The 27153-nt window shown below is 55.0% G+C and overlaps 11 protein-coding genes across 11 annotated transcripts; 7 read left to right on the top strand and 4 right to left on the bottom strand.

The window, feature by feature from the left end:
* Positions 1-2621: 2621 nt before the first annotated feature.
* Positions 2622-3113, top strand: BGZ61DRAFT_526146 (uncharacterized protein; the record flags this gene model as incomplete). The annotated part of the gene is made up of 1 exon (XM_046252906.1): positions 2622-3113. One exon carries the CDS (start codon positions 2622-2624, stop codon positions 3111-3113), a length of 492 nt encoding a protein of 163 aa, XP_046112938.1.
* Positions 3114-4057: 944 nt separating this feature from the next.
* BGZ61DRAFT_471493 (chaperonin 10-like protein) lies at positions 4058-5233 on the top strand (the record flags this gene model as incomplete). Its single annotated transcript, XM_046248223.1, has 2 exons — positions 4058-4491; positions 4585-5233. 2 exons carry the CDS (start codon positions 4058-4060, stop codon positions 5231-5233), a joined length of 1083 nt encoding a protein of 360 aa, XP_046112937.1.
* Positions 5234-6420: 1187 nt separating this feature from the next.
* On the top strand, positions 6421-7990 carry BGZ61DRAFT_28581 (quinon protein alcohol dehydrogenase-like superfamily). Its single transcript, XM_046238512.1, has 2 exons — positions 6421-6657; positions 6710-7990. Coding segments are annotated over exons 1-2 (1002 nt in total). The 5' UTR covers positions 6421-6655; the 3' UTR covers positions 7710-7990.
* Positions 7991-8827: 837 nt separating this feature from the next.
* Positions 8828-9706, top strand: BGZ61DRAFT_526143 (uncharacterized protein; the record flags this gene model as incomplete). Its single annotated transcript, XM_046252905.1, has 2 exons — positions 8828-9137; positions 9435-9706. 2 exons carry the CDS (start codon positions 8828-8830, stop codon positions 9704-9706), a joined length of 582 nt encoding a protein of 193 aa, XP_046112935.1.
* Positions 9707-10817: 1111 nt separating this feature from the next.
* On the bottom strand, positions 10818-13516 carry BGZ61DRAFT_28575 (uncharacterized protein). The gene is made up of 2 exons (XM_046238511.1): positions 13484-13516; positions 10818-13301 (listed from the first exon to the last, which is right to left on the bottom strand). Exon 2 carries the CDS (start codon positions 13170-13172, stop codon positions 10872-10874), a length of 2301 nt encoding a protein of 766 aa, XP_046112934.1. The 5' UTR covers positions 13173-13301; positions 13484-13516; the 3' UTR covers positions 10818-10871.
* A 424-nt stretch (positions 13517-13940) lies between these two features.
* On the top strand, positions 13941-14918 carry BGZ61DRAFT_28557 (uncharacterized protein). Its single transcript, XM_046238505.1, has 2 exons — positions 13941-14403; positions 14523-14918. Exons 1-2 carry the CDS (start codon positions 14164-14166, stop codon positions 14772-14774), a joined length of 492 nt encoding a protein of 163 aa, XP_046112933.1. The 5' UTR covers positions 13941-14163; the 3' UTR covers positions 14775-14918.
* An 854-nt stretch (positions 14919-15772) lies between these two features.
* On the bottom strand, positions 15773-16441 carry BGZ61DRAFT_526141 (uncharacterized protein; the record flags this gene model as incomplete). The annotated part of the gene is made up of 1 exon (XM_046252904.1): positions 15773-16441. One exon carries the CDS (start codon positions 16439-16441, stop codon positions 15773-15775), a length of 669 nt encoding a protein of 222 aa, XP_046112932.1.
* Positions 16442-18714: 2273 nt separating this feature from the next.
* BGZ61DRAFT_526140 (Phox homologous domain-containing protein) lies at positions 18715-19800 on the bottom strand (the record flags this gene model as incomplete). Its single annotated transcript, XM_046252903.1, has 1 exon — positions 18715-19800. One exon carries the CDS (start codon positions 19798-19800, stop codon positions 18715-18717), a length of 1086 nt encoding a protein of 361 aa, XP_046112931.1.
* Positions 19801-22116: 2316 nt separating this feature from the next.
* On the bottom strand, positions 22117-23080 carry BGZ61DRAFT_526139 (putative microtubule associated protein EB1; the record flags this gene model as incomplete). Its single annotated transcript, XM_046252902.1, has 4 exons — positions 22117-22640; positions 22700-22812; positions 22922-22993; positions 23067-23080. 4 exons carry the CDS (start codon positions 23078-23080, stop codon positions 22117-22119), a joined length of 723 nt encoding a protein of 240 aa, XP_046112930.1.
* On the top strand, positions 22618-23595 carry BGZ61DRAFT_439649 (uncharacterized protein). Its single transcript, XM_046244382.1, has 3 exons — positions 22618-22640; positions 22700-22993; positions 23067-23595. The coding sequence occupies exon 3, from the start codon at positions 23086-23088 to the stop codon at positions 23323-23325; it is 240 nt and encodes a 79-aa protein (XP_046112929.1). The 5' UTR covers positions 22618-22640; positions 22700-22993; positions 23067-23085; the 3' UTR covers positions 23326-23595.
* Positions 23596-23692: 97 nt separating this feature from the next.
* BGZ61DRAFT_439648 (P-loop containing nucleoside triphosphate hydrolase protein) lies at positions 23693-26424 on the top strand. Its single transcript, XM_046244381.1, has 2 exons — positions 23693-25417; positions 25471-26424. Exons 1-2 carry the CDS (start codon positions 23822-23824, stop codon positions 26218-26220), a joined length of 2346 nt encoding a protein of 781 aa, XP_046112928.1. The 5' UTR covers positions 23693-23821; the 3' UTR covers positions 26221-26424.
* The last annotated feature ends 729 nt before the right edge of the window (positions 26425-27153 follow it).

The raw sequence follows: 27153 nt of genomic DNA, 5'->3' as shown, positions 1-27153 counted from the left end.
AGGCAAGGTACCGAGGCGATTCAGAGTTTGCTAGTGATACCTCTAGAGCCCTCCCCAGACGGCCGGAACACAATCGAGAATACGTGCAAAGCACCCAGCCGTCGCCAGCACGGAGCAGCCACCGCTAGAGTCCCGCTTCTATGCAGGATACCACAGGAGTCAAGTCAGTCAGGACAGGCCCGAACAGGGAGTTGGAGGAGTGGAATGCGGGCGGCCCGGTGGACCAGCCGTGGTTCTGGCTGGACGGTGCATGGATGGGGCACGCCTCGAATTACTAGGGGGACGTACGAATACGCCTCCTCGACGCCTCCTTCCAACAAGATTCCGAGCCCTGGCACCAAGACGTGGAAAATCATGTCTGCGAGCTCTCACCGCTGCCACGCTGTGCTATCGGGACCGCTGCTGCATTCCCCCAGAGGGCGAATTAAACGAAATGGCTGCATCTGAGGTCGCTGGCTCGCCCGCTGGCTTCTCCCCTCCCTGACTCTCGGCTAGCTGGATGGCGTCAGTCGGTGGCCACTCTGCTGTCCGTCGTGGCGCGAAGCGCAAGACTCGGTGTTTGGGCTTTTGTGGGTGGCGGACAATATTAGCATGGTTCGCCGCAGGGGAATATTGGCCTTTCATCTTACTACGTAATCCTCCGGCAATTTCTTCGCCAACGATTGTTGTGACGAACGTGTCTGGACATGCGTCTGGACAGTGCAGCACATCACAGCCCGCGCAGCCAGCTGTCTCGTGATGCCTGATGCCGGGTTGGTTGGCGACGGTTTGTTTATATTTCCAGCACCCTCATGCACGACACCAAATACGGTCTTGTCATGTTATCTGCACGGACAGCCGCGTCTCGCCAGTGTATCGTCAGTGCATCGCCATTGCGGCACGCCAGGCGAATACCGGAAGTGCTTGCTTTTTATTGAGGGGCATCGGAAACAACATGATCATATCATCAACAGACACAACGCACAGTTGAGAAAATATCCCGAAATTTCTTCAATTTCCAATTTTATTTCGTTTCTCTCAGGCTCGCATCCATCTCAATGTCCATTCACGGCGTAGCACTCACTACTGCATGGAGGATTCCTGCCCAGCTTGTTGGGTTGTCCAGAACCTGACCCGACACGCTAAAACGGCACTGGACCCTCAACCCCAACCAGAAGGTTGCAAGGGGTTCTCCCCGGATTCCTCTCCCACCTTGATGATCTCATCCGCAGGGATTATCTTTGTTTGTTTTTCTCACTCTCAGACACCGCGCGCGCCGGGTGAAGACAAGACATATCTTCTGCAGTGCTCAGTTTCGGGTGGTACCGAACACCATCTCGGGGTTCAACCCTGGCAAAACTGACCGCTCACCAACGTCAGCACGTCTTACCGATATTTCTCTGCAGAGAGAACCAAGATTGCCGCCATGATTCATGCCCGCCCTGACTCGCAAGCCCATCCTATCGCAATCGCGCAGACTTTTCGACATAGTCGCCCCAGACTCGCCCCCAAGCCGTCCGGGCCACTCACATTCCCCAGGCGCAGCACCAGCTTGTTGAGCTTAGGCCGAGGATCTACAGAGAGATCACCCAAAATCCTTCTGTTCGAACCCCAAACTGGTCCAGGACCAGATTAGCTTATCCCGACTAGACGGAGAGTCCGAACGCTGCCGCCACAGCCCGAACCAAGAAATTCTGTCACCGCCTTCTCCCGCTTGTTCTGCCACTTGCTTCATTGGGTTGCAATTACTTCCCCAGCTCATGGCGGTCACAAATCAGACAAGTTGAAGCATCCGAAGTGTTGCATGTGCTACCACACCGCGAACCATTCGTTGCAGGCACTCGATTTTACGGTGTGATGTTGAAGTGCACTCGATTCGCTCACTGCATGCATGACACAGGCCACAACAATAAAACCTGCGCATTCTTCTTTACCACTAACTTGCCTCCTGCTCATAGTACTCAGCACAACGCAGCTACTTTCCGCTGAAAGTACTGAGGCGTAGGCTACACATTAGGGGAGATGATAGGTTTATTCCTTTACTTCTTTTTCTAAGAACCCATGGTACCTATGCTGTAATGGCGATGTGTAAGTTGCAGAATCAAGGCAATTCGATTCCAGCCAGACGAATACGTTGCGAAATCACCGAGGCAATGCGATAGAAAAGATGCATCCCAAGGTAGCCGGGAAGCCATAAAGTTATCGTGGTCCGTACCAGTTATTTATACCTGCGCGGTTTGTGGCAGTCATTTCGCAGAACAGGGTTGGACACCCGCCTTGCGGACAACTCCGTCCAAGGCATCACCTGGCGGGTGCGCAAAAGCCATGGCTCGTCTCTGGATCGAAACTTGGGCAGATATAGTCCATCGGCCGACCCACCTCGAAAAATAGTTGTCGCGACGGGGCCGTTGTGAAGTTGTAGACTCTGATGCTCGAGATGCCCCGCGCTGTGTCCAAGGTCCCCAGTATATTGTGGATCAAGGTTTTTCCCGAATTCTAGGGTCCATGGTGTAAAGATTCTCTCATTCTGAAAAGACAGATTCACAGCTTCAATTGTCAGTCAAGCCAACATAAAAACTCACCCATTGCTTCATTGCTACCCTCTCACAACCAATTGAGCCCTGTCAACGCAGTTCCTCAAAATGGCCCCTCAACAACAGGTGGCCTTTCGGATCCATGTCGTTTACCGGGTCTTCTTCTTCCTCATCGAGCCCCTATCCGCCCTCGTGGGTGCCTTTTACAGCCACTTCCGCCAGCATGAGTACCTCTCGCTGCTGAACGCGGCGTCGACGGCCGAGCAGGTGCCGCTGAGCACATCGGTGGCGCTGTCGCAGCTGTCCAACATGTACCTGTTCTTCGCGCTCAACGAGGCGCTCGTGCTCCGATCGACGGCCGACCTGCGAGTGTGGCGCGCGGTGCTGACGGTGCTGCTGCTGGCGGACCTGGGCCACCTGTACTCGCTTCGGGAGCTCGGGCTCGAAATCTACTACAATGTCGCGGGGTGGAACGTGAGCGACCTGGGCAACGTGCCGTGGGTCTACGTCGGAGCGACGCTGCGAGTGTGTTTCCTGGCGGGGATTGGGCTGGGCGAGTCGCGGGCCCTGAAGCGCAAGGACTGGAAGAAGAGCGAGTGAAGGGGTAAATGAGTCGGTCATCTGGTCACGATGGGCACATGAGGTCGCAGGATAAATTGTGATCGGGGGAGGGTCGGGATATTTTAGTGGCGGGCGTGTGTCGAGACGACTCGGGAGGGATACCCGATATCCGATAGGCGATGGAACGAGCAATTGTAGTCAACGTAGGACGAATTGGATATGCAAGGGTTACAATGAAGCTTCGCGTCCGTAGAGCCGAGTGGTGTCGCATCAAGGACGAACGGAAGAGAGGGGAAACAACGAGGAGAGAGGAAGGAAGGAGAGCAACAGCCTCGCACCCATCAATCTCATTGCATCTCGGCACTTGTTCAGGCGTGGTGTAGTGTCTGCGGGATCCCAGAGTCTGGGGGTCGAGTTGGGGTCATGTTTCGTGGAGGAATCGGCCGCCGTCGGATTAATCTGCCCACGATAATCCGACCGCCACCAACACCAGAGCCCCGAGATGGTGGGGTAAATTGGAGCGGGAGCCGGCTGTGATGGGGCTTTTGCGGGACACAGGCTGCGATGAGACCCTCTTGTGACCCTCCGTGACCCTCTGTGACCCTATCGCGTGCCGTTGCGATGCCCATCCGATCGTCGTTGAGCACGGCCAGGTGCGGGATGAAGCCAAAGCCGACCCCCAAACCCATTGGCGCCTGTGGTTCCCCCCAAAGCTGCCCCTCCACCTCGGAGCAATCGCTGCCCCTCAGTGCTCACCCCTCACTCCGCTCCAGATGCAGCCCGCGACGCTCATCGCGACGAGACCGAGCTCATGACCGATAGAGTGGGGGTATGTTGGGACTGGAGGTGGCTTTTGGGCTTTTGGGTTCTCGAGCGACAGCTTTAAGAATCAGATCCCCCGTCGCAATCCATTGACGCGTTCCTCCTCTCTCCCTTTCCCTGAGTAGTAGAGTCCCTGTACAACCCTCAGCCTCAAGCCCATCATGTCTTCCCCCGATCAGTTCCAGAGCTTCCAGTCGCCCAGCGCCGACAACTGGCTCGAGTTCGAGAAGAACTCGTGGCAGCCCCGTCCCTTCGGCGAGAAGGACATCGACATCAAGATCGACTGCTGCGGTGTCTGCGCCAGCGACAAGCACACCATCAGCGGCGACTGGGGAGGCTGCCCCTACCCTCTGGCCGTCGGGCACGAGGTCGTCGGCAAGGTCGTCCGCGTCGGCTCCAAGGTCACCACCGCCAAGGTTGGTGACCGTGTTGGCGCTGGTGCTCAGGTTTATTCGTGCATGGAGTGCCGCCAGTGCAAGAACGACAACGAGACCTACTGCAAGCACCAGATTGACGCCTATGGCGCTCCCTACCTCGACACCGGCTTCACCACCCAGGGTGGTTACTCCTCTCACACCCGAGTCGATGAGTACTGGTGAGTCTCCAATTCCGCTTTTTTTTTCAACTGCAGTCTCAGTCAGCGTCTCCCATTGTATGTATCGTCAACTAACCAAGCCTCTCTTCACAGGGTCTACCCCATTCCCGAGGCTCTCCCCAGCACCCAGGCCGCTCCCATGCTGTGCGCCGGTATCACCGTCTACAGCCCCCTGAAGCGACTCGGCGCCGGCCCTGGCAAGAAGGTCGGCATCGTCGGCATCGGTGGTCTTGGCCACTACGGTCTCCTCTTCGCAAAGGCTCTCGGTGCTGAGGTCTGGGCCATCTCCCGCTCGCGTGCCAAGGAGGCCGACGCCAAGAAGATGGGCGCCGACGGCTTCCTGGCCACTGGCGAGAAGAACTGGACCGAGGGCCACAAGATGACCTTCGACATCATCATCAACACCGCCACCTCGTTCGACGGCTTCGCCCTGAGCGAGTACCTCAGCCTGCTCGACATCCACGGCCACTGGAACTCGGTCGGTCTGCCCGGTGGCGAGGGCCTCACCGTCCGCAACCAGGACTTCCTCGCCAACGGCTGCTACATCGGCAGCTCCCACTTGGGTAGCCGACGTGAGATGCTCGAGATGCTGCAGCTTGCAGCCGACCAGGGCATCAAGTCGTGGGTTGAGGAGATTCCCATCTCCAAGGAGGGTCTCCAGAAGGCCATGCACAACCTCGAGACCAGCTCAGTGCGATACCGATCGTGCATGGTCGGCTACGAGGAGGCCTTTGGTGCTTAAGTAAAGAGAGAAAAGGAGAGATGGGTAGCATGTCTTGCGAAGGAGACGTGCTTGTTATGGGGGGTGGAAGAGAAAGACCCCTCATCATGAGCGGGCACCCTGATGGCACTTGGGAAATGACGACAACCCTATGAGATTCCGTAGGTAAAAGTCGTGCTGCTTACCTATACAGGTAGTTATTGGCATACAACGACAATATATGACGAATTGAATGTTAACACCCCGGTACTGTCCAATTGCCGTCTTGTGATGTCCGCCAGGTGAATGACGATTGCGCGATGCTGAATGCCGCCATCACGCGTGCTTGCTGAAGGAACCATCGCTTGATGACAGCCTCACCAAGCTCAATGGCAGAAGCAATTACTCAGCCATGAGAATGTTTGAAATACAATCCTAAAGCCAGCTGACACCCCTCAGTGACCGTATTCGCAGTCCATCCAACTCCCATCCATCTCGGCAAATTCCTGGTTTGGCTGCCCAGCCATCCTTAAAGCTGGGCATGCTTGGCGAAGCAACAAAGCCACAGCCAACTCCCCCCAATCTCCAAATGCCTCCCCCAAATGCGCCATCCCATGACAGCACAAAGGGCGCAGTGCTGCGCGACGGACGCTATTCCCTATTGCGCCTCGCCGAAGAGCCCCTCTGGCGCTCCTGCAGCGGGTGCATGTTGGCGTATTTGTGCAGGGGTGGGCGGGTCAATCAATCACAGCTCCAGCAGTGTTTTTCAAGGCTGCCCGCCGCCGTGACTCACGCCGCACCAGCCTTCACGCCGAGGCCATCATGGCTCCGCAGAGAGTAGGAACCGAGGGAGGTGTAAAGAGGTGTGCGGTCAAGTCGTGATAGCATCAGGTTAGTCTCATTGGCTGTGCCTTGCTTGCTCGACAACACCCTGCTTCCCCCAGCGAGGCGTACGCTTGTTAGCCAGCTGCCATTACCCTCAAGCGTCTAACTAGGACAAAATACGAGTGTTTACTTGAAAGAACGTGCATCTGTCCGAACTAAATAGGAAAAGCGGTTATTTTCCCCCCGGCTGGTGAGAAGTTTACCATGTTGCTTATTCGAACTATTCAGGCCTTAGTCGATGCGCCCTAGCTCCTCGCGGCCGACGTCCCATGCGAGAGGGTGGGCGTGATTAACAACCCATCCAGTTTGGAGATTTGGGCGGCCATTACTCCGTAGAGTCATCACTCCATCATGACTGCGCGTGGGACTTTAAGATGGTATGGCCGCCCTCTTTTCAAAGGATTCTGCCCATCACATACACTACCTACAACACAAACAACTCCTCACAACACTTATTCCTTGATCCCGACCCTTCAAACTCAATTAGAACTTCTGAACTGAAACAAGTGATTGGCTCCCCAGTGAATCAGCACACTTATATCTCCGATTGCCTTTCTCGGACAATTACTACTCCGCAACATGTAAGTCGATCCTTACCAAACTCCAAGCACACTCAGACTAACACGGGACCAGGGGTCAATCGCCAACCTCAGACTCAGCCATGACCAGCACTACGGTGACTGATAGCATTTGCTCCCCCGGCTTAAACCTGGCTCTGCGATTCCGACGTCTCTGCAGCAAGGTCGAAGTCACCGCTGTCGGGGTTTCTCCATCCAGCTCAGCCGCCTACGCTGTTTACACAGCGGCGCAGACAGCCCAATCCTGGATCGACGTCTTTGACCTGACGAACCAGCGCGGCTACTCCAAGACGAGCGGGTCTCACGCTGCCTTTTCGCCCCAGGGAAACCGCTTCGCTACTGTTCGTGACTGGACTGTCCAGCTCGCTGGAGGGGTCGAGTATCACCACAACAGCACCGTCCTGCTGCGCGATGGGGCGACTGGGAAGACGGCGGGGGAGCTCAAGGAGGCAGACGGTGCACCTATTGCGTGGAACGGCGATGGGAGAATCCTCGCTGCTGGAGAGGCCAACAACCGCATGAGCATCTGGGATGTCCGCACCGGCACAAGAGTCGGCAGAGTCATGAGCCACATCGATGCGGTTACCCACGCTGCATTCATGCCGGACAACAGCCTCGTCACAATCTCGCGCGACGGCACCTTGCGCATCACCAACCCTACGACAGCCAAAACTCTGCGCCGCCTGGAAATCGAGAACTCGACTAATCCACGCTGCCTCGCCGTCTCGGCAGACGGTCGCCGCATCGTCTCCGTCTGGGACACGACCGTCCACGTCTGGCTGCCGCAAACCAACGACCTAACCTCGTACAACCTCAACAGCGTGCGCCGCAACGAAGGCTGGCCGCTGTGCATCTCGCCCGACTGCCGGTACATGACGTGCCGCACGGAAGATGGGTTTGACATTATGGACATTGCGTCCGGGGAGGTCGTCTTTGCGCGGGACGAGGACGTGATTGTGACTTCCGCGGCGTTTGCGGCCGACGGGAAGACGCTGGTGTTTGGGAAGATGGATGGTAATGTGGAGGTTTGGGATGTGCGTGACGACAAGCTTTGAATGATGACTGTATGATATGTGTCAATATGTGCGACGGATGCAAGGAGTTTGGGTTCATGAGGATCTTACAGATTGAACATTGATCGAGAAGTTGAGGCGTGGGTTCGTTTACTTCGAGGACTGGATATAAAGGGTATGGAGGCGAAGGCGATGCCGGTCAAGATCAACTAGATCCCCACTCGCCCTTCGCTCTGGGGGACAAAAGTATTGTTATTATCAACTAATGGCAAACACATGCAGGAAATATTCTCCTAGCCTAATCAAGCCAAATAAATACAAACTATCAACTACACTGTCACGCTCCAATTGTTGAATGGTGTAGTAACTTAAGACAGGTCAGGTTGAGTAGCCCGCTATAGCAGCAGCGTCGACTTGAGTGACCTGAACGATGTGTGTTCTCGTAATTCACACATCCTCTTTACTCCACATCTTTTTACCTGTACCCATTGTTTGCTACTATGCAGCGGTGATGTTTGGGGCTTTTCGGAAATAAGGGAAATTGATATTAGAGGGAGCCCAGCAACACCGTCACCGCTCGCTGGTATGAAGACCGCTGGCTGTTAAGTACTTTTGTGCGTGTGCCTTGAGACAACTCATAATGGGAAGAGAACTGGTTCGAAAACTCGGCGTAAATGCGCTTTGAGTATCAGTATTTTGATTCCGTAGGCAACTGAATGGAAGACAGATCTCATAAGATGGAAAACAATGGCCTACCGCTGGGGGTTTCATCTTCAGCAACACATCAACTTACGTGGTTGATTCACCGCACACAAGGTCTCTGGTTTCGTGCGCGTGTGCTACGGAAACATGTTTGCATGTTGACGCGGCAAACCCACCCACTTCTCAAACACAACACAAAGGGCACTGCCTGCCTGGTCTTTCACTAAACTCACATTCCAAACCAGCCAAAGCAGATCTAACTCTGCTTCTACCCAGTCCAGAGCAGACTGTTTGCAGATTAAGCTTCATTCAAGCCCGAGCCCTCATGTTAGAACACTGAAACGGAGAGTCAACCTCTCTTCCTCTGCCCACTGCAACAACCTGCACTCCATCTTCTGCAACACACCCTGTGACTACATCGTTAATCTCGACGACTCACGGGGCTGGTACTACGCATGATGCTAGTAGACGATGTTTCAGAGGTGACACGGAAAGCTCCCAAGTCCGCTCTCGAAACCGTGCGCATGATGCGTGAAAAGACGCAGGTCCCCGTACCTGAGGTCTATAACTTCGACACAGGCAACGACAACCCTCTTTCGGCCCCATACATCGTGATGAGTTATCAGTCGGGTCGCCAGATATGCGATGCCTGGTATGAGGATCGGAAACACGGTGGAAACGTGCGGATGAACATTCTCGAGTCCGTTGCGCGAGCGATGGCACATCTCTCCTCGATGCATTTTGATACGATCGGGTCCACAATCGACGGTAATAACATCGGTTGTCTATAACTTACAGACGGGGCCCTTCTGAACGTGGTGACCACACCACCATCACAGAATTAGGCCCTTTCCATTCAATCGAAGACTACATCAAGGCCGTCGACGACACTACAGCAGAGCCCAAAATCCCAGTGAGCTCTTTCCTTGAATCATTGCGAAGTGTCATTTCTTCAATAGACTCCGAGAAGCCGGCGGACTATTATCCTGGGTTTGATAACTTCGATGGCGGGAATATGCTCTGCGATGAAGATGGAAACCTAACTAAAAATCTACGACTGGGCAGGCGCACAGACTCTCCCACGCGGCCTTGGATGTGATCGATATCCTGGCTTTATTCTAATGGACTTCAATCCAATGTATGGGGCACTCGGATATGGGGACCCCACGGCCGAGTGGGAGGACTACCCAAAGCGACCCGCCAATTTCTGGTTGAAATACAAGGCAAGGGCGCCCAATTGGACACAGCAGGTTCCGAATATCGAGTTGCCATATGGCATGCGGTACTCGAACCAAGCTCTCGCCACCAGCAGTGTGCCCGCATTGCCCGACATCTAACTAACAAACCGCTTCACAATCTTGACGCCCGTGACTATTAGGTCTGATTTAATAAGAAAGCCAGAAATTCAAGGTTATATTTAACTATATTGTACATAAGGCAGATTCATGTCTTTAGTTAAGCTGATGCTTTAATAAAGAAGCTTGTACCTGTGTGCGAATAGTAATACTTTTAAACATTATACTCATATTGCTATGTCAATCAGTTAATACGGCTAAGATCACATATCTCTATTCAAAAAACCAAGATCGATAAATTAAATGCCTCATTATTTATCCCTTAGCAATCACATAATTCACACGTAAAGGCTGGTTATAAAGATAATAGCAGTTGACTCCTCTAGCTGGGATTGGTTCAGCAACAGACTGAGGTATTCGATGGGATCCAGTGTCCAGCAGGGGTATAAGAATCCATGAATCAATTTCTTTTCAAATAGAGATACTCCGTTTGAGTTTCTCTCAGCCAGAATTAGCGCACAACAAGTCAACAAGGGAGGCAGTTGGAGCCGCAGCCCAGGTATATACTCTCCACCTATCATTCACAGACATCATGGAAAGAGTAGAATTGTATTTAGCAGATCATCATAAGACATCATGTTACTGTAGAAACCCCAGCCAATCATTGAGTCTCCTGTGATGGAGATGTCTCAGGTGACAATACTGAGGAATGGTCCGTGGTCTAGACAACCTGTAGTCAATTCCTCAATTGTGTTTCATGTTCTGCTCAAGACCAAGAGGAAAAATCAGGTTCATGGTCACGTCATGGAAATAGAATATAGCAAAAGGTCAGGTATATTTGGGTATTAAAATCTCATATTGTGTTCATGTCTGTCGTTGTGAATCTAGTTTCCGATCCAATCTGCAATTCGTGGGGTATGATCAACGGAATGCTCGCAAACCAACAAAAACGATTGACACGAGCGGAACGCCCCGTCGCATTCACCTTTCTCCAGTACTCCTGTCTTGCTATGCAATCCCTCCACATTCCAACAATCATGTCTCCACAATGCCGCTCTCGAATGTTTTTGTCCTGGTCGCCGACCGCCAGAGTCCATAAATGACCATGCTCCTGCTCGCTCTCTATGGTCGAGCATCTAACGTGTACCGATGCCTTCTGACCCAAAACCTATGTACCGAATCGAATGGCCCCCCACAGGGGGACCTCTCAGCTAGCCCAGCCTAGCATCTCGAGGGCGCCACGAGCCTCGGCGGCTGTCATGTTGCTGACAGTCATTTGGCGAACTTGGCTTCCCTTTCGAAGGCGTTGCAGACCGGCGGCTACCTTCCAGCTTTCTGACTCATCGATGACAAACACGTACCGTTTGCCTTCTTGGTCGCGGATCGTGGCACGAAGCAAGTTCAAGCCCTTGGTTTTCCATTCGCCGGTCTGGTCATACTGGTTAGCATCATTCGACGACGGGTTCAAACAGTGCGGCGGACATACCTCAACTTGTTTCAAGGTCCAAGCCTTGACATCCCACTCTCGTTGTGGTACACTTCGGACATCGTCATCGATGAAGAGGCCCTCGGTCGTGATGCGGAGGATGAGGCCATCGGTGACGGTGCCGACTCCCGAGATGAGCTGGCTGGCGGGCGTCTTGGCGTATTGGTTCATGAAAAGATACACAGCAGAGATGACAATCTTGTCAGGGTCGGTGGTAGTATAAGGGCCACCTCGCGCAGAGGGTGGGGGTGTTGTCCGGGCAGTACTGTGAGATGGCGCGAACGAGGACTCGGATCCCAAGGAAGAAGCCGACTTCTTGTGTTGCGGTTTCTTGGCCTTGTCGTACGGTCGATAGGAGTTTTCCGTGCTGACGCCAGACCTAGCACTACTGGGCGGAGGAGTAGCCTTCTTTGCGGATGGAGAAGGTGCAGCAGTGCTAGGAGGAGGTTTCTTGGAGGCCGGTGATGGGGCAGCTGTGCTGGGAGGAGCCTTTTTCGGAGTCGACGAAGACGATGTTGTCGATTGAGCAGGAGCTGGTGGCCGGCCGTTGGGCCACATGCTGATCCTCTCGCCGACACCAGAGAACGCATAGGTTCCTGTGCGAGGCGAATGGGATTCCTTTTCCTTTTCAGCTCGTTCCTTTTCGGCCCGTTCCCTTTCAGCGCGTTCTCTTTCAATTCGTTCCTTCTCAGCTCTTTCCTTTTCGACTCTTTCCTTTTCGGCCTTCTCAGCCCTTTCCTTCTCGGCCTTTTCTCTCTCTGCTTTCTCTCTCTCTCTTTGTTTCTCCAATTCCTGCTGCCTTTCTTTCTGCTTCCTCAACTCTTCACGCTTATGAGCTTCGTCGGCTTCCCGCTTCCTCTGCGCTTCCCGCTCAGCTGCAAACTTCCTTCTCCTCTCTTCTCGCTCTCGAACCTCTTTTCTCTTTTTCTCTTCTTGTTCTTGCACCTCCTTCTGTCTCTGAGCTTCACGTTCTCGGATCTCCTTTGCCTCCTTTTCAAATCGTTCTCTCTCTTTGCGCTCATGTTCCAGCTTCTCGGCGAGATCCTTGGCGCGTTGTTCAGCATCCAGACGCTCCTTACGGTCCTTGGCTTCTCTTTCTCGCCGTTCTCGCTCTTTTTCTCTCTCTAGACGTTCCTTGGCGTCCTTGGCTCTCAGTTCGGCCAACCGTCGTATAGCCTCCTCTCGCCGCTTTTGCTCTGCCTCCTTTATTTTACGTTCCTCTTCCTTTTTCCTCAATTCCTCCCGGGCCTTCTCCCAAGAACCCTTTTGTTTAGGAGTGGGCGCTGGCTTTGGAGATGGTGGCGGCGGGGGTGACGGTTCCCGTTGGCGAGGCTTCGGTGGAGGAGTTTGAGGAGGAGTTTGAGGCGGCGGAGGTCGAGCTTGGGGTGATGGTCGAGGCGGAGGCTGAGGCTCTCGTTCAGGTTCGGGCTCCGGTGGTTGAGGAGGTGGTGGTGGTGAAGGTTGTGGTTGTGGACGTTGTTGGGGAGGGGGACCTTGCCATGACGTCTTGGGTCCTTCTTGTTGTGGGGGGGGTCGAGGGGGTGGTTCGCTATGTGGCGGCGGTGGAGGTGGTCCATTGCTACCGTGAGGAGGAGGAGGGGGGGCACCGGTGTTGGGTGCCGACCTTTGGCTCGTTCCTCCAAAGCCTCCTTCACTACCGTGGCCGCCGGAGGCGTTACGACCACTACGAGGGTCCGGTCTATCCTGTTGTATCCTTCCCAGGCTCCAGGCACCGAAACCCACGCCGATGATGAGCATGGATATGGCCATGTTGCCCAAACCTTGGAAGTTGTCCCACCAAGCCCGGAAGGCGGGAGCCATGGTCTGGAACATGACGACGAGAATGAGAGCCGAGGCAAAGCCAGCGGCAAAGCTGTTGACATTGGGTTTCAACGACGGCAGGTAGAGGAATCCGCCACCGGACGAGTGTTCGGGGATGACGAAGATGTCGTACTTTCCGGGTGGTAACCCGGAGCCCCTTGGCACTCCGCCATGAGGCGGAGGCGGAGGAGGTGCGCTCATCGCCGGCGGTCAGCTCGGTTGTGTCGTCTATCAGACGCTTCGAAGTCGAAGAGGTGGTACACGTATGCGATATCGCTCGGCTACGGGTATCTTGGGGAAGCCATCAAGGCCGGGACAGCGAGAGCAAAACTGGCGAGGTGGTTAGTCAAGATGCCTCGAACTCGACCCGTTGCGAAAGTGATCCGAGAGCCTCCGGGCAGGTTGAAAATGGAAAAGGAAAAGGGGGATTGGGCCCGAGGCAATGAATAATGAATGGGGCGAGATTGCTTCGCTCGGGCGGACCGGTGGAGTGGTATGGTTGTAGGACAGACTCACGCAAGAAAAACGGGGACGACGGCAAACGAACTCCAGGCTCCAAGCTCCAGAGCGAGGAAAATGCACAATCGACAATGCACAAGACGGATATGAACAGACACAAGAAGCGTCTGGAGCGCAAAATTGACGGCAAAGTTGGCAAAGTTTGGCGGTGGGAGATTTGTTGGTCGACTTAGTAAGGAGCCGGGATGTTCAGGAGGAGAGGAGGGTGGAAGCAAGAGGAGTTGGCAAGAGTTGGCAAGGAAGAGGGAAAAAGGCGCGGCGGCTGGGTCTCTCAAGTGGAGGCAGGCACCAGGAAGCGGAGGCGGAGGCTGCGGAGGGTAGGAGGGTAGGAGCGAGGGGAGATGACGAGGTGGAGGTGAGGCCAAGCGCAGAGCAGCCAGCACCAGGCCATGAGCCACGAGCAAAAGATTGTTTACTTCCAGGCGGTTTGGGGAAAGGGCGTGGCGGGCGGGACGGGGAGCGGGTTGACGGGTTGACGGGGCTAATGCACAAGGGGCTTGGGGGTACCCTGCAGGTACCTCGAGGTGTCTGAGAACTGTGCCTCTACGTACCTTACTCAGTGGGTTGGCCACTGTAGCCTCTGCAGCACACGGGCCAGCCTCCACCGCCTGCGTTTACCCGTGGCCAGACCCGGCTTCAGCAGCTGTGTTTCTTCGCTGAGAGATGCTTCACTATGTGCGGTTGCCTCCTCGAAAAGACCAGAGACGAATCCACAGCCAGACAAACCTACGCCGAAAGAGCTCACACCAAAGCCCACCGACAAAAGTCACAGTCCCAGAGGAGACGACGAGTGGGGTGCGTTCTCAGGTCACCGACGCTGTTCCCAACCCAGCACGGGCGGCCCCTAAATTCAGTGGAGCCTCGACCCAGCTCTAGCGCCCCTCCTGCAGCCAGTCGGTTCCACCCCGCCGTGGTGAGTGACCTTTATTTCTTCTGGAGTGGTTGCTGGATGAGCCTCTACGTGGGCGCTAACGACATCCCCCCTTTGCGGCTTCGCACCTATCAATCAGGCCAGCCATTGATCCAGCGCAGGGGACTAGGGTCCAATGCCGCCGCCGGAACGGGCTGGGCCTGAGGGGACGAGAGTTTGTGGCTTCGTTGCCTGTCATTGTCCGTATTGTGTACGTACGAGCGACTGGGCTGCGGAATGGGGCCTGCCATGATACGATGGGCTGGCCTGGGTTGCCAGGCTGGCCTGAGGGACAAAGTTGTGAAAACTCGCAGCTGCGGATGCATACTGCAACGGCATTCGTTGGCTGCAACACTGTTGATGGTGGTGGTTGATCAACGGTTGTCGGGTCTGGGCGCTGTCTATCTCTGACATGCATCCGTCTCGCCTCGAGAGATACACACTTGGGACTTGTTTTTTGGGGGCGACAGAAAGCAAAAAAACGAGAGAAGAGGCGCCTCAAGCCGAAACTGCACAGCGGCCATTCAGCTGACTCGTATCAGGCCATCCGCAGCGTCGACCGGATCAATCTCGTCTCCCACTTGTCATCTCGCTCGTCATCTCCTCTGCTTCCACCCGCCGCCTCTTCCGCGGGTCTCCGTGGCCGCCTGCGAGACCGTTGATGACGCTCGAGTCAAAAACCCGCTGGCGGCTGGGACTCCCCTGCCTGTCGCGCGAGCGTCTTCCACCCACTTCTCTCTGTTGTCGTCTTCTCCCCCCCGGTTCCCCGTTGTCAACATACACCCCCTTGCCCCCAATCACGCGGCTGCCCGCCTTGCACAATGCCACTGATAGGACCCTGAAAAGACTGAGCGAGGAGGAGGTCAAAGCAGGAAAAAAGAAACGTTGGCTTGCATAGCCCGTTCGCAAGCTCGTCCCGACTCGTGAACCTTACTGCTGGAGAGGCTTTGTTGCCTCCAGTGACTCCCATCCTTTCGAAAAGAAACTCCACTAGTCCGCTACAAAGCAATGCTTCTATTGCTTCTCTTCCCCGCCCGTCGATCCCGTCAACAAATATCCATGACTTACCTGGGCCACGTTGCTTCGTCTCCGTGCGCCCCCTGTGTTCTAGTCATGTCATGCATCTGTCACTTGGAGAGTCATGACCAGGAGCCATTGCGCTGTGGCTTAGGCAACCCCAGCAACTATTCTGTGCAGGAGATGATTCACATGTCATTTGTTTTTCCAAAAGATTAATGCCGGCCTTGTCAAAGCGATGAGATGTTCATGCCTTTTGGTATTAATGATGCAGATATATGTTGACGACACATGGTCCGTTCCCTATGGTTAGGACGGAAATACTGCCAGTGACTGCTTCTGTACTGGAAGCATCTCACGAAGCATCATCCTCCTCCATCTCCCACGACTTCTCTCCTTCGCCGTCGTTATCCTCCCGCTGTAAGACATCCCTCGCCACCATCAATGCCTTGCCCAGCCTGTTCTCTCCCCAGTGCCGCCCATGCGCCATAGCATGCTTCTCCGAGTACCCAATCCCCCACACCCGATCCCTCGACGCCGCTTCGCACAGCACTCGCCCCCCCGTCGCCAACAGCTTCCGCCGCAGCCCCAGGTTCTGCCCAAACTTGGCGATGTTTCCGGCTTCCACCACTGCGCTCTTCACCTCGTCCCAGCTGGCGTCTGTGAAGCCCTCCGTGCCTTTGCCTAGTTGTTTTTGCTCCTTGGGATTCGTTGTCGCGAGGATCCGGGCTTGGCGCGCAGTGTCGCCAAAACGGGCGGCTTTACAGTACATCATGAATTGTTCCGCACAAGTGAAGGTAATATCGCTGTCCGGGTCGGTCTCATCGACGACACGGCCGACTAGCTTCGAGATGTGTGCTTTTCCTACAGTAAATCGAGACGGATACCACTGGCACAACTCGCCATTCTTTGCATCTGGCATATAGAAGAACAAAGGGCCATTATCCTCCTCCTTGGGCTGGTCCTGGGCGGGCAATGGTTGACTGGTAGGTCCGGGTATCTTTTTTTTTCCTTTTGGGACCATGTTGGGATGCTTGTTAGTTTCTGCGTCCACTCCGTAGAGTCGTGGTTGTAACAGTGATCGTGATGTTCTGCAAGACCTTCTTCGTGACCTCGTTCGGAAAATTAGATACTTGAAGGTCCGACAATGATTTAGGCCATTTACGAATATCAGCACTCTATTCCTAAGAAATGTCCCCAGAGTCATCGGGAAAAAAAGTTCTTGATGTATGACTCTCCCCCAAACACCTTGAAGGCATTGTGAAGTCAATTTGAGCGGCACCTGACCGTGTAATCTGATTGGCCTGTCCAGCATCCAATATTCCAATTCACCTCCACCCCCGCCACAACATTACTTACAGTGTGGCACAACAAACTCGGACAACTGGACAGGCGGGATGACACCCTGTGTTGCTTCCTCTAATGCGACCGAAGCTTCTCCCGACGCCAACACCAAAACTCGACAGCCCAACGCCGCAACCTCGACAGCCCAACGCCGCAACTACCGACCGCCCTCGTGGAATTGCAGCACTACAAATACACACGCAGCCAGACCGCGGCATCGCCACGGCGGTTTCCGCTTGTGGCCGGCCTCCCAGAAGCGGTGAGGCAACAACGGAGTATCGTCGCAACGAACACCGCCCGGCTGCTCCACCGGGTACGCGCCGGCGTGTCCGCCAGCCTCTCGACGGTGCGTGGTGTTGCGTGGTGTGTGATGCGTGGTGCGTGATGCGTGATGCAGGCTACTGGCTACGTACGTTTGTTGATTGACAGCGAGCGCGAACGAGCATCGTCAGCCATCCGCATCCTCCAACCTCCCCCCCTCCTTCGTCGTTGCTTCTGCTGCGTGGCAACCCCGCCTCCAATGGACTTGGCCAGCAGCCTGCCATGGCCGCTGCGACGATACGGTACCTCTTGCGACGATCCCCTCCAGATGGCGAGAAAACTCGAGTCGAGTTTTTGTCACGCTCGTCCAGGGGGCTTGCCCACGGTCAGGGTCTGATTGGAAATTAGCGGTCATTTGCCAATCGCGTTGCCTAGCAACCAGTGGAGGTGATCGACCCTGTACCGAAACTCGCACCAAACACAGCTAATCCACCTCACGCGAGGCGAGACGTCGGCTAGTGACGTAGCCTGGCTCCGCCCTCGCGGTGAAGACTTGTCTGACTGTTGCATGCCTCTAGCGTGCGGCAACTGAGTGGGAGCGCGAAGGCTAGCGTAAGTCTACGACCAGGACGAGAAAGGAAGAACTGTCTCTACTGTCTCTCGCTCTCTGCTCTCCGTTCCAGGCCTCTCTCTCTCGGGAAACAAACTCGATTATCAGTCGGCAGACATTATTACATCCCCCCGTGTCCCAGCCGCCTCATTTCATACGAGGCCCAGGCAATTGAGAGCACAGTCCTGAGTACCCCGGAATTTCCGGTTGCAGGAGATGAGTTGGTGTCCTCTGACCAAAAAGCTGGACCCGACAGGGATGCAGGGTCTACGGGAGGTACCGCCCAAGTATCCCCTTTGTACTTTGGGATGTACTTTTCCGTCTGGATTTTGTGGTGCCCGCCACTGCAGCTCCCAGTCCACACCACCGCCTGTCCCTCCGTGTCTGCTTCGCTACCATCCAAACACGTGGGACGGTCCGTCGCCTCTCGAGGACGACGCCGTCTTGTTTGGGTGTCCCGATCCCGATCCCGACCTGTTGGGTTGGGTTTGCTTCCCCGCCTCTGCTTAATGGCATGTGAAGCGGGATGTCCCTTGTTCGTGCCACTGCAATGCTTGCTCTTTATTTCTGATGGTGAAAGGCCGGCAATTAGAGCATCTCGGTTGGTTGATATATCCGGGTAGACATCGCCTCGTGCTAGACTTCACTCGAACCTCAGACGAGATGCACAAATAGGAGTAGCCTAGTAGGAGATCCCACTTGGTATCAAGCGCAGAGTCATCATCTCCAGTTGACTTATATCAAGAAAGTAAGGTATCGTATCATTCACATCTCGCCTGAAGAAGAAAAAGTGCTACCTATCCCCAACTGGCCCCTTCCAAAGACACCTGCGCTACTATGAATCTCAACACATGCAAAAGTACAGCAATCTTCAACAAGACGCAAATCACAACGCCCGTCCCAGATGCCTCAACGCTCTAAACAGAATCCACCAACCATTACTGGCTCGGCTGGGTGACGAGTGAAACCAAGTCGGCAACCCAGGAGAGCCCAACGAGAACCGTCTTCACCATCCACAGCCACCACACCACTACTTGCACCCCCAGCAATAACACCCTCACCAGCAAGCCCAATAGCCCCAGTCACATCTTCCTGATGCGGTTGTTGGCCACCTTCAACTTGGCCTGCAGCCGGGAGGCGTCGTCGTCCATCGTGTCGAGCACCTCGGTCTGCCGCTCAACCTCCTCGTTGATCTGCAGGCCCATCTCCCTCTGCCGCCGAATGATTGCTGCAAGCTGCTCGACCTGCGCGTCTTGCGCCTGCATCTCCTGCTTCTGCAGGAGCAGCACGCCTTGGTTATCCAGCTCCCGCGTCTTGTCCGTCTCGGGCAGCGGAGCCCCCAGTACACGCCCGCTGGGTCGCCCGCCTTTCAGAAGATTGGCCTTGTCGGAAGTGGACGCTTGCCCTTGGCTAGCACCTCCTCGCCCAGACATCGTTGTCGAACTGGGCATGCTATTCGAGAGCTTGTCTAGACCCTCCCGTTCTATGCGCGCTTGAGAAACCAGGTCCCTGCGGCGCCGCAGCTCTCCCTCACCTAATCGGCTCGATTCTTGCATCCTCCGCAGCCCGTCAGCCAGGGTCGCGATCAACGTCCCTCCCTTCACAAGAACCCTCTTGGCCGCTGCCCCTGCCTCGACTGCCGCCGTCGAGTTCCCATTATCCACGGCCGCATCCCGTCTCGACAAGCATTGTCTTGCCTCGTGTAGATGTTGTTTGAGGTCTCTGTGAATCTCCAGCCACGTTCCCGGGTCTGCCGCTCCGGCCGCCGCACTCGTCACTCTGCCCCCAGCTGACATGGCCGAGTTGGTTGTGCTAGAGCTGGGCAGGTTCAGGAATGCCCTCCAGGCCGAGGTGTCGCGCCATCTGCGGTCTGGAGACTCTGCGATCCCGCGCAGGTATTTCTCTAGTCCTTCTTGGCGGGCTTTCGTCAGCTCAGGCGAGTTGACCGTCGACTTTAGCCAGTGCTTCGCAGGCAGCGGCTCTGGGGGGGGAGCGCCGACCTGCTCGACGAGGATCTTATTGAGGGCGTCAAAATCGGAGTATCGCTTCTGGACGACAAAGGAGCGGAGGGGAAGTCGTAGAGTGATGTTAAAGAGGGTGTAGGGCTTCGAGGAGCCTTCGTCGGAGACGCTCGTCGACGGTATCGCAATCTCAGGCGGCGGTGCCATGATTGTGGTCTCCCTTGTTTCCAGTAGGTCCTCCTCTGGTCGGTATCGGCGAGGGTTTGTTGGTATCTCGATACAGTGCGACAGTATCAGATCTTTCGATTGTGCTCGGAAAAGCGCCGAGTGGACTTAGGATTGATGAGCAATGAAAGTTCCTGGGCATGAATGATGATGAATGCGTCATGGCGGTCGTGCACAAGGAATGGAAGCTCGGTCCCGGAACGCTCAGATGCCTGACGTATTCGTTCAGCGCTGTCGTAGGGGGCTTAGCGTGCCCTGCAGCGTGAGCGTGGGCGGCTGTTTAAGCGGCTTGAGTGGGCACCACAGGGCACTCAGTGCCGGGTTGGAACAGTGCGATCGCGCTACGGAGTCCACTAACCTGCAACAGGGCCCCTCTGCACCACTTCCTCGGTTCCCAGAACCGGGCACGCATGAGCATGCGACCCTTCTGCTCACCTGGACGAGGTCGCGTGGCCAGCTTCTGTTCCTGTTCCTATTCCTCTTGGCACTAAGGGAAATGAAACATAAAGGCTAGTTGCTGGCTGCTCCTTGCTTGAATAATTATAAAGCAACCTTGCATTAACAATTGTCCTTTTGCGCACAACTGCATCAATACCACCAAGCCGCCGAGACAGTGGATAGAACAACGTTATCATACATAGCCCACCCTGGATCTATGGCCATACAATGAAAAGCTCTGTCCAAGCTCAATGTAATAATTGTATGTCTTACCGGCCTCCATATTCACTGCAGCCTGAATTTCAACACTATCCTAATGGCCGGCTCCCAATGTGAACTTCATCTTCACCTACCCTGTACAACAGCCACTTGATGCCATCCGCGAGCCGACCAGCAATGTGAAGGTGGAGAGGTGATGGCTTTTCTGTATCAATACGTGTATTTATTTCCTTGATTTCACTTTACACCGAAGACTAGGTGAAGATTCACTGCCCACATCAGCTCTTGGAAAAACAATGTCCACGTCCTCTTGTTGTCCACTTTCAGGCAACATGTTGGGAGCCTGATCGCCATGGCATTAGGCGACCACATCCAATATATTTGGAAATCGCAGCATTCTAAATAGGCCACGAAGATACGGAGATTTTCCTGCCCAAAGTTTACCGGTTACTTGGGGCTGCATCTCCAGGCTACCAGTTCAAGCATGCCCCAGATCTACCCCAAGTCGACTGAGGGAGCAAGTGCTCACTTGACCTCGAGAGAGCGATAATTTATGAACGAAAGAAGACACCTTGAACTCAGATCCATCACGGTGTTTGTGGTCTGCAAAAAGGGATGATATAGGTAGTCGGAGAAAGCGATCCTGTTGAGCGTCATCACTTAACACCGAGACGTCAATTACTCTGTGATTACAGCAGAACTCTAGGTTCCCCTGTGGCAAGGATAAACATCTGAGCTGCTATATATCCGAATAAGTACATGCACACCGATTCTCCCGAGATTGTTATGAGTCTATCCGATTCGAGTGTTCTACTAACCAATTTCCGTTCAGCTTCGGTGGCGGATTACGAGACCGCCACTCCTGGTCTGCCGAAATGGCATAGATTGGGACGTCGTAACTCTAACACTAGGACAAAGTTAGACTCGTTGGAATACGTTCTTGCAGGTGGAGCATTTCGAGACTATAAAAAATATCGTGAGTTGACGTAAAATCTAGGCACCGGCATTTCTCGTTTACACGGTATGAAAGAAGAGTACTCGTGTGTGAGATTGCCTGCCTACATGTCCTGCACCTCGTCTCGTGCATCTCGGTTGGCTAGGCTGCTATAGAAGGTATTGAGTTATGGTGTGCCGCAAGATTGGAGCACCCTCGACGTATAAGATGAGAGACTATAGGGGTGATGGTTGGATGGCGCGTTTCCTTGACTCTACCCGAGATTGAAAGGTCACAATCAAAACCAGAATTGCTTTTCTCCCATCTTGGAACCAGGCTGTGCCACGATGATGCGTCGTCATCATCCCGCGATTTACTAAATTGGCATGCACCATTGGCGTAAAGCGAGGAATCGCATCAATACATCCGCGTTGGGACAGTCACCATCACATTAGGTATTATGACCATTACAGGTAAAGTGTCCAACAAGATCAATGTTGTCCCCGTTTTGGAGGGCGCCAAGCGTCTCCGTGACGAGAATACGTCGCCTCTAGTGCCAGTCATTGCCTTTCCTTCTTGCAATGCAGTCTCGGAATACGAGGCCGCAAGTCCAGTCCATGCACTTTTGCCTCCTCCCAGAAACCACACTTTTCTCACACGCTCATGGTCGCGTTCATTACATCTCTTGTAGATAATGCATCTTAGGCTTAGAAGGTCTCCTGGTCCTCCGCTGCGTCGTCAGGAATCTCAAAACCCTCCTCGGTCGAGTACAGGATTGCCTGGATGTGCTTGACCAATCCGTCCTCCTGCTTCTCCAGCTCAGGGTCTTCATCGACGGCCTGCTGGACCAAGAGCTCAATGTCACGGAGCTTGCTGAAGTAGAAGTCCCGTTCCCTCTCGAGGCCGACCACCGTCTCCTTGAGGGTTGCATTCTCCTGCTGCAAAGCGGCGGTTCCGGGGCCGGCAGCCTTGGCAACACGGGTACCACCGCTGGGAGTGTTTCCTCCACGGCGGGCGGCGGTAGTGGCGGCAGGAGCGGGTCGCGAGGCACTGCCACCGGGAGGGAGAGCGCCGCCTTTTCGTCGGGCAACGGCGTCGTAGTCGTGGTCGGGGAAGTTGAGGTCCCAGAACCGCTTGGTCCACTGCAGGAACTCGAGGTTGTCCTGCATCTTGCACTTGACGAGAGCTGATACGGGGATGGGTTTATCGATCTGGTGCTTGGTGAAGGTATCTGGGAAGCGGGTCAGTGCCTGGGCGCGGCCAAGTGGAGCGGCCAAAACAAAAGCTTACTCTGCAGGACCTTGAAGTTCTGAATGTACAGATACTCAGAGTTGACATTGAACTTGACCTTGGACATGGGCACATCCATGTAGATGCTGTCGAAGACCTGGCAGAGGGCAGCACTGGGCTGGTGTTAGGCTCGTTGCTTTGTTTGCTCGGCGGAGTGGGCGGGTTGGGACATCATGGCCATGATGGTGCGAGGAGGGGGCGGGGCGGAAGTAGTCGACTCACCCGGTACCGCATTGCTCGACCTTTGTGATGTTGAGCTGGAGAAGGCTGTTCAGCCACTGGATAAGCTCTTGCCTGGCGGATGGAGCGCTGGTTAGTCCTGGTTCTGCGGCCGAGATGGGATGGGACGGGAGGGGAGGCAACGCACCTTGACTCGCCCATCTTGAATGTTTGTCTGGGGACGTGGAGGGGAACAGCTAAATAGGATCGGAGGAGAGCGAGGCGGCGCGAGAGAGACGCCGAGGTGCAGGAGACAAGAATGCTCGCGGAACAGGGAACAGGAAGGGTATCGAGGAGCGTGGTCCGGAGGCGGAGGGACGCGGTGGAAGATTGCGCGAGGCGGCGAAAGGAGACGGACGGAGAGCCGGGATGGAGAAATTAAACCAGGTCCTCAGTGTTCGCGCTGATTCCAGAAGTAATTGTATTGGCGGCCAGCCCAAGCCAGTCGCCCAATCAACCAAACCAACCGTGGTGGGGGTTACTCGGGGGAACCACCGCGAGGCCTTGCTTTTTGCTGTGATTGTGTGTACCGGTACGTACCTCGCACCTGGCGTCTGGCGTCTGGCACCTCCCACCGCCCACCCTGGCCACGTCCACGACACTCAGATCGCCTCCCCGCCTTCCCCTGATGTTGACTTTGGGACGGCTCAGTGGAGTCACGTGCTGCAACGTCGTTTTCCAGGTTGGGGACGGCACGTACCACCTTCGGGTCGGGCCCCAGCTGCCAGCTAAAGGTACCTCCCCGGTCCCTCCTCACCGCCAAAATTTGGAAACGGCAGAAAAAAATGCGCCTGGAACCCAAGCATTCAATTTTTGCAGTGGTGAGAGACTGCCCCACCAGCATCGAAGAGAACTTCATCGACGTTGCACGGAAACGCCAACCGCCTACAAATCCTAATCAAGATGGCCCCCTCACAGAAACGGAAGCCAATTGAAGACGACTTCATCCACACAATCTCCGACAACGAGGACGGCATCGTCGAGGAGGAGCAGATCACTGCGCAGCCCCCGAAGAAGAAGGCAAAGACCGCCAAGGTTGTCAAGAAGCCACTACGGGAGGCTACCCCCGAGGACGATGAGGAGGAGGCGCCAAATGGAATTTGGGGCAACAATGACGACGACGATGGCGCCATGGACTCGGAATTCGAGTTTCTTGCCGAGGAGGCCGGCGACAATGACGCCGTGGAATTCGAGGGATGGGGCCTTGACAGCGCAAAGAAGGGAATGAATACCAACAAACCTGGCGTGGACATCGACGAGATCATCCGCCGCCGCCGGGAGAAGAGGGGTGAAAAAGCCCCCGAGGCGGATGTTGACGAACTGGACCACATGAACGTCGACCTCGACGATGACGACGATGAGGTCCTGGCCGACGACGCATTTGGTATGAACATTGATTCTGAGGCCGAGAACTCCGACGGTGAGGAGAAGGAAGCCGGAAGCGAGGACGGCGATAACGACGAGGGAGACGAGGACGACGATGCAGCTTCCGACAACGACTCTGTTGCTACCCCCGTCGGCCACCCTGACGACGACGTCTCAGACGCTGGCAGTGATGACGAGGTAGAGGATGCCGAGGAAGCAGCAAAGCGCAAGGCGTTCTTCGCTCCCGAGGAAGCAGAAAAGCCCGGGAAGAAGGTGGTCATGTCAAACTTCAATGGCATGTCACTGTCTCGACCGATCCTGCGAGGTCTTGCTGCCGTCGGCTTCTCCAAACCTACTCCTATTCAGGCCAAGTCTATCCCCATTTCCCTGATGGGCAAGGACGTTGTGGGTGGTGCAGTGACTGGATCTGGAAAAACAGGTGCTTTCGTTGTACCTATCTTGGAACGGTTGCTATATCGACCCAAGAAAATCGCCACCACTCGCGTTGTCATTCTTACACCCACTCGTGAGTTGGCTATCCAGTGTCACGCAGTCGCGACGAAGCTTGCCGCCTATACGGATATCAAGTTTACGCTGGCTGTCGGTGGTTTGAGTCTTAAGATGCAGGAGGCCGAGCTGCGCATGCGACCAGATGTCATCATCGCAACCCCTGGTCGATTCATCGATCACATGCGCAACTCTGCCAGTTTTGACACCAATACCGTCGAGATTCTGGTTCTGGACGAAGCTGATCGAATGCTCGAGGACGGATTTGCGGAAGAACTGAATGAGATTCTCACCACTCTCCCCAAGTCACGCCAGACTATGCTCTTCTCTGCCACCATGACATCTACCGTCGATCGTCTGATTCGCGTGGGTTTGAACAAGCCCGCTCGAGTTATGGTTGATTCACAAAAGAAGACTGTCACCACTTTGGTCCAAGAGTTCGTTCGCTTGCGACCAGGTCGAGAAGAGAAGCGTATGGGTTACTTGGCATATGTCTGCAAGAAGCTTTATGCCGAAAGGGTTATCATCTTCTTCCGTCAAAAGAAGGATGCCCACCGAGCCCGCATCATTTTTGGTCTTCTCGGCCTGACCTGTGCGGAGCTTCACGGTAGCATGAACCAAACACAGGTGAGTATCTGTTCCAAAGTCAAGCGAGCTACATAGCTAACATTAAGTGATAGCGTATTGCAAGTGTGGAAGACTTCCGAGACGGCAAGGTGTCCTACTTGTTGGCCACCGATCTTGCGTCCCGTGGTTTGGATATCAAAGGAGTCGACACCGTCATCAACTACGAAGCGCCTCAATCGCTGGAGATCTACCTCCACAGAGTCGGTCGTACTGCCCGAGCTGGACGTAAGGGTACCGCCCTCACCCTGGCTGCGGAGCCCGATCGCAAGGTCGTTAAGGCTGCTGTTAAGGCAGGCAAGGGCCAGGGAGCCAAGATTATCAGCCGAGTGATCGAGGCTTCGGAAGCCGACAAGTTGCAAGACCAGATTGACGACATGGATGACGAAATTGAGGAAATCCTGAAGGAAGAACAGGAGGAGAAGCATCTCGCCCACGTCGAGATGCAGGTCAAGAAGGGCGAGAACCTGATGGAGCATGAGGCTGAGATCAAGGCTCGTCCCAGGCGAACGTGGTTCGAGTCCGAGCACGACAAGAAGAAGTCAAAGCAGGCTGGTGACGAGGAACTGAACGGCATGCGGGAGGCCATGAAGAAGAAGACGGGAAAGCTGAGCAACAAGGACAAGAAGCGACTAGACAACAAGGCCCTCCGCAAAGAGGGTGGAGAGTGGAGGAAGGGCAAGACCTCCGAGGCTGACATGAAGGCCAGAGCCAAGGACAAGGCCAAGTCCAAGACCAAGGGTGGAGAAAAGAAGGTTCCTAACAAGGGCAAACCGAAGGCTCGGATGGGCGGCAAGCGAAGATGAACAGCTGGTGTATGAGACACAGGTCACCAATGTATAGACAGGCTATAAATATCCCGAGGGGTTTAATGCGGGCGTTATAAACCGATCATGATTCAAGCTACTGTCCCGAGTCCCGTGAGGAGGAGAGGCTGAGAACGTATCTGTGCAATTTATATCTAAACGTGTCTGTACTACGCAGAGTAACCTGGTACTACCTAATCGCTCCTCGAGGAGCTTGGGCCAATACCATCTCCATGCTCTGCCCTGTGCTACGCTCCCCCGCCATGGCTGGTTTTGATGACGTAAGGCACGAGGTCTCGAACTCCCAGGCTGCCGAGATCACGAGCGCATTCTCACCCCCATCTTCTTGGCTGACATCCGAGTGCTACCAGCAGAGGCTCCGGATCCCGCTGGCCAGGCTCGAATCATGTGTACGCATCATATTCTCTTCGCACTGCACTAGGCCGATCCGCCCCGTCAGAAGACGCACTCGCCTGAGGGCTTCCGCAGCGCTCGCACGCCTCAGCGGCCAATATCACCCGTATTGCGGCGCATCACGGCCTCTACACTTGCTCGATCCGCCCTGTCCCGTCCGTGTATATAATTGACCTCCGTCGGCGATAACCCGCGATAACCTGGCCCATGTTCGGTCCTGGACGTCCCCACCCGCGCCACAAGCAGAGCCTCGTCCGTTTCCTCTTCCCTCGCGCCGTCCGAGACCGCTATCGCGAACGACTCCTCAACTTCCGCCTCACGACCCTCCCGTACGTCAAGCACAACGTCCAATCTCGGGTTTACCGCTATATACTTGAGCGCCAGCGCCGACGCGCAGAGCAGGGGCGCATTGTAGACCTCGTCGCGAGGCAGGGCAGACGTCTGTGGCTGGGTTCGCAAGCACTTTCGCCGCTTAAGCATGTCAAGGCCCGGACGAGGGGCTCAGCGGTACGCAAAATT

This window comes from Ilyonectria robusta, assembly GCF_021365365.1.
Source record: "Ilyonectria robusta strain PMI_751 chromosome Unknown BGZ61scaffold_1, whole genome shotgun sequence".
Classification (NCBI taxonomy): Eukaryota; Fungi; Ascomycota; class Sordariomycetes; order Hypocreales; family Nectriaceae; genus Ilyonectria; species Ilyonectria robusta.
The sequence above is the reverse complement of the archived record's forward strand: the minus strand, read 5'-3'. Positions and strand labels throughout refer to the sequence as shown.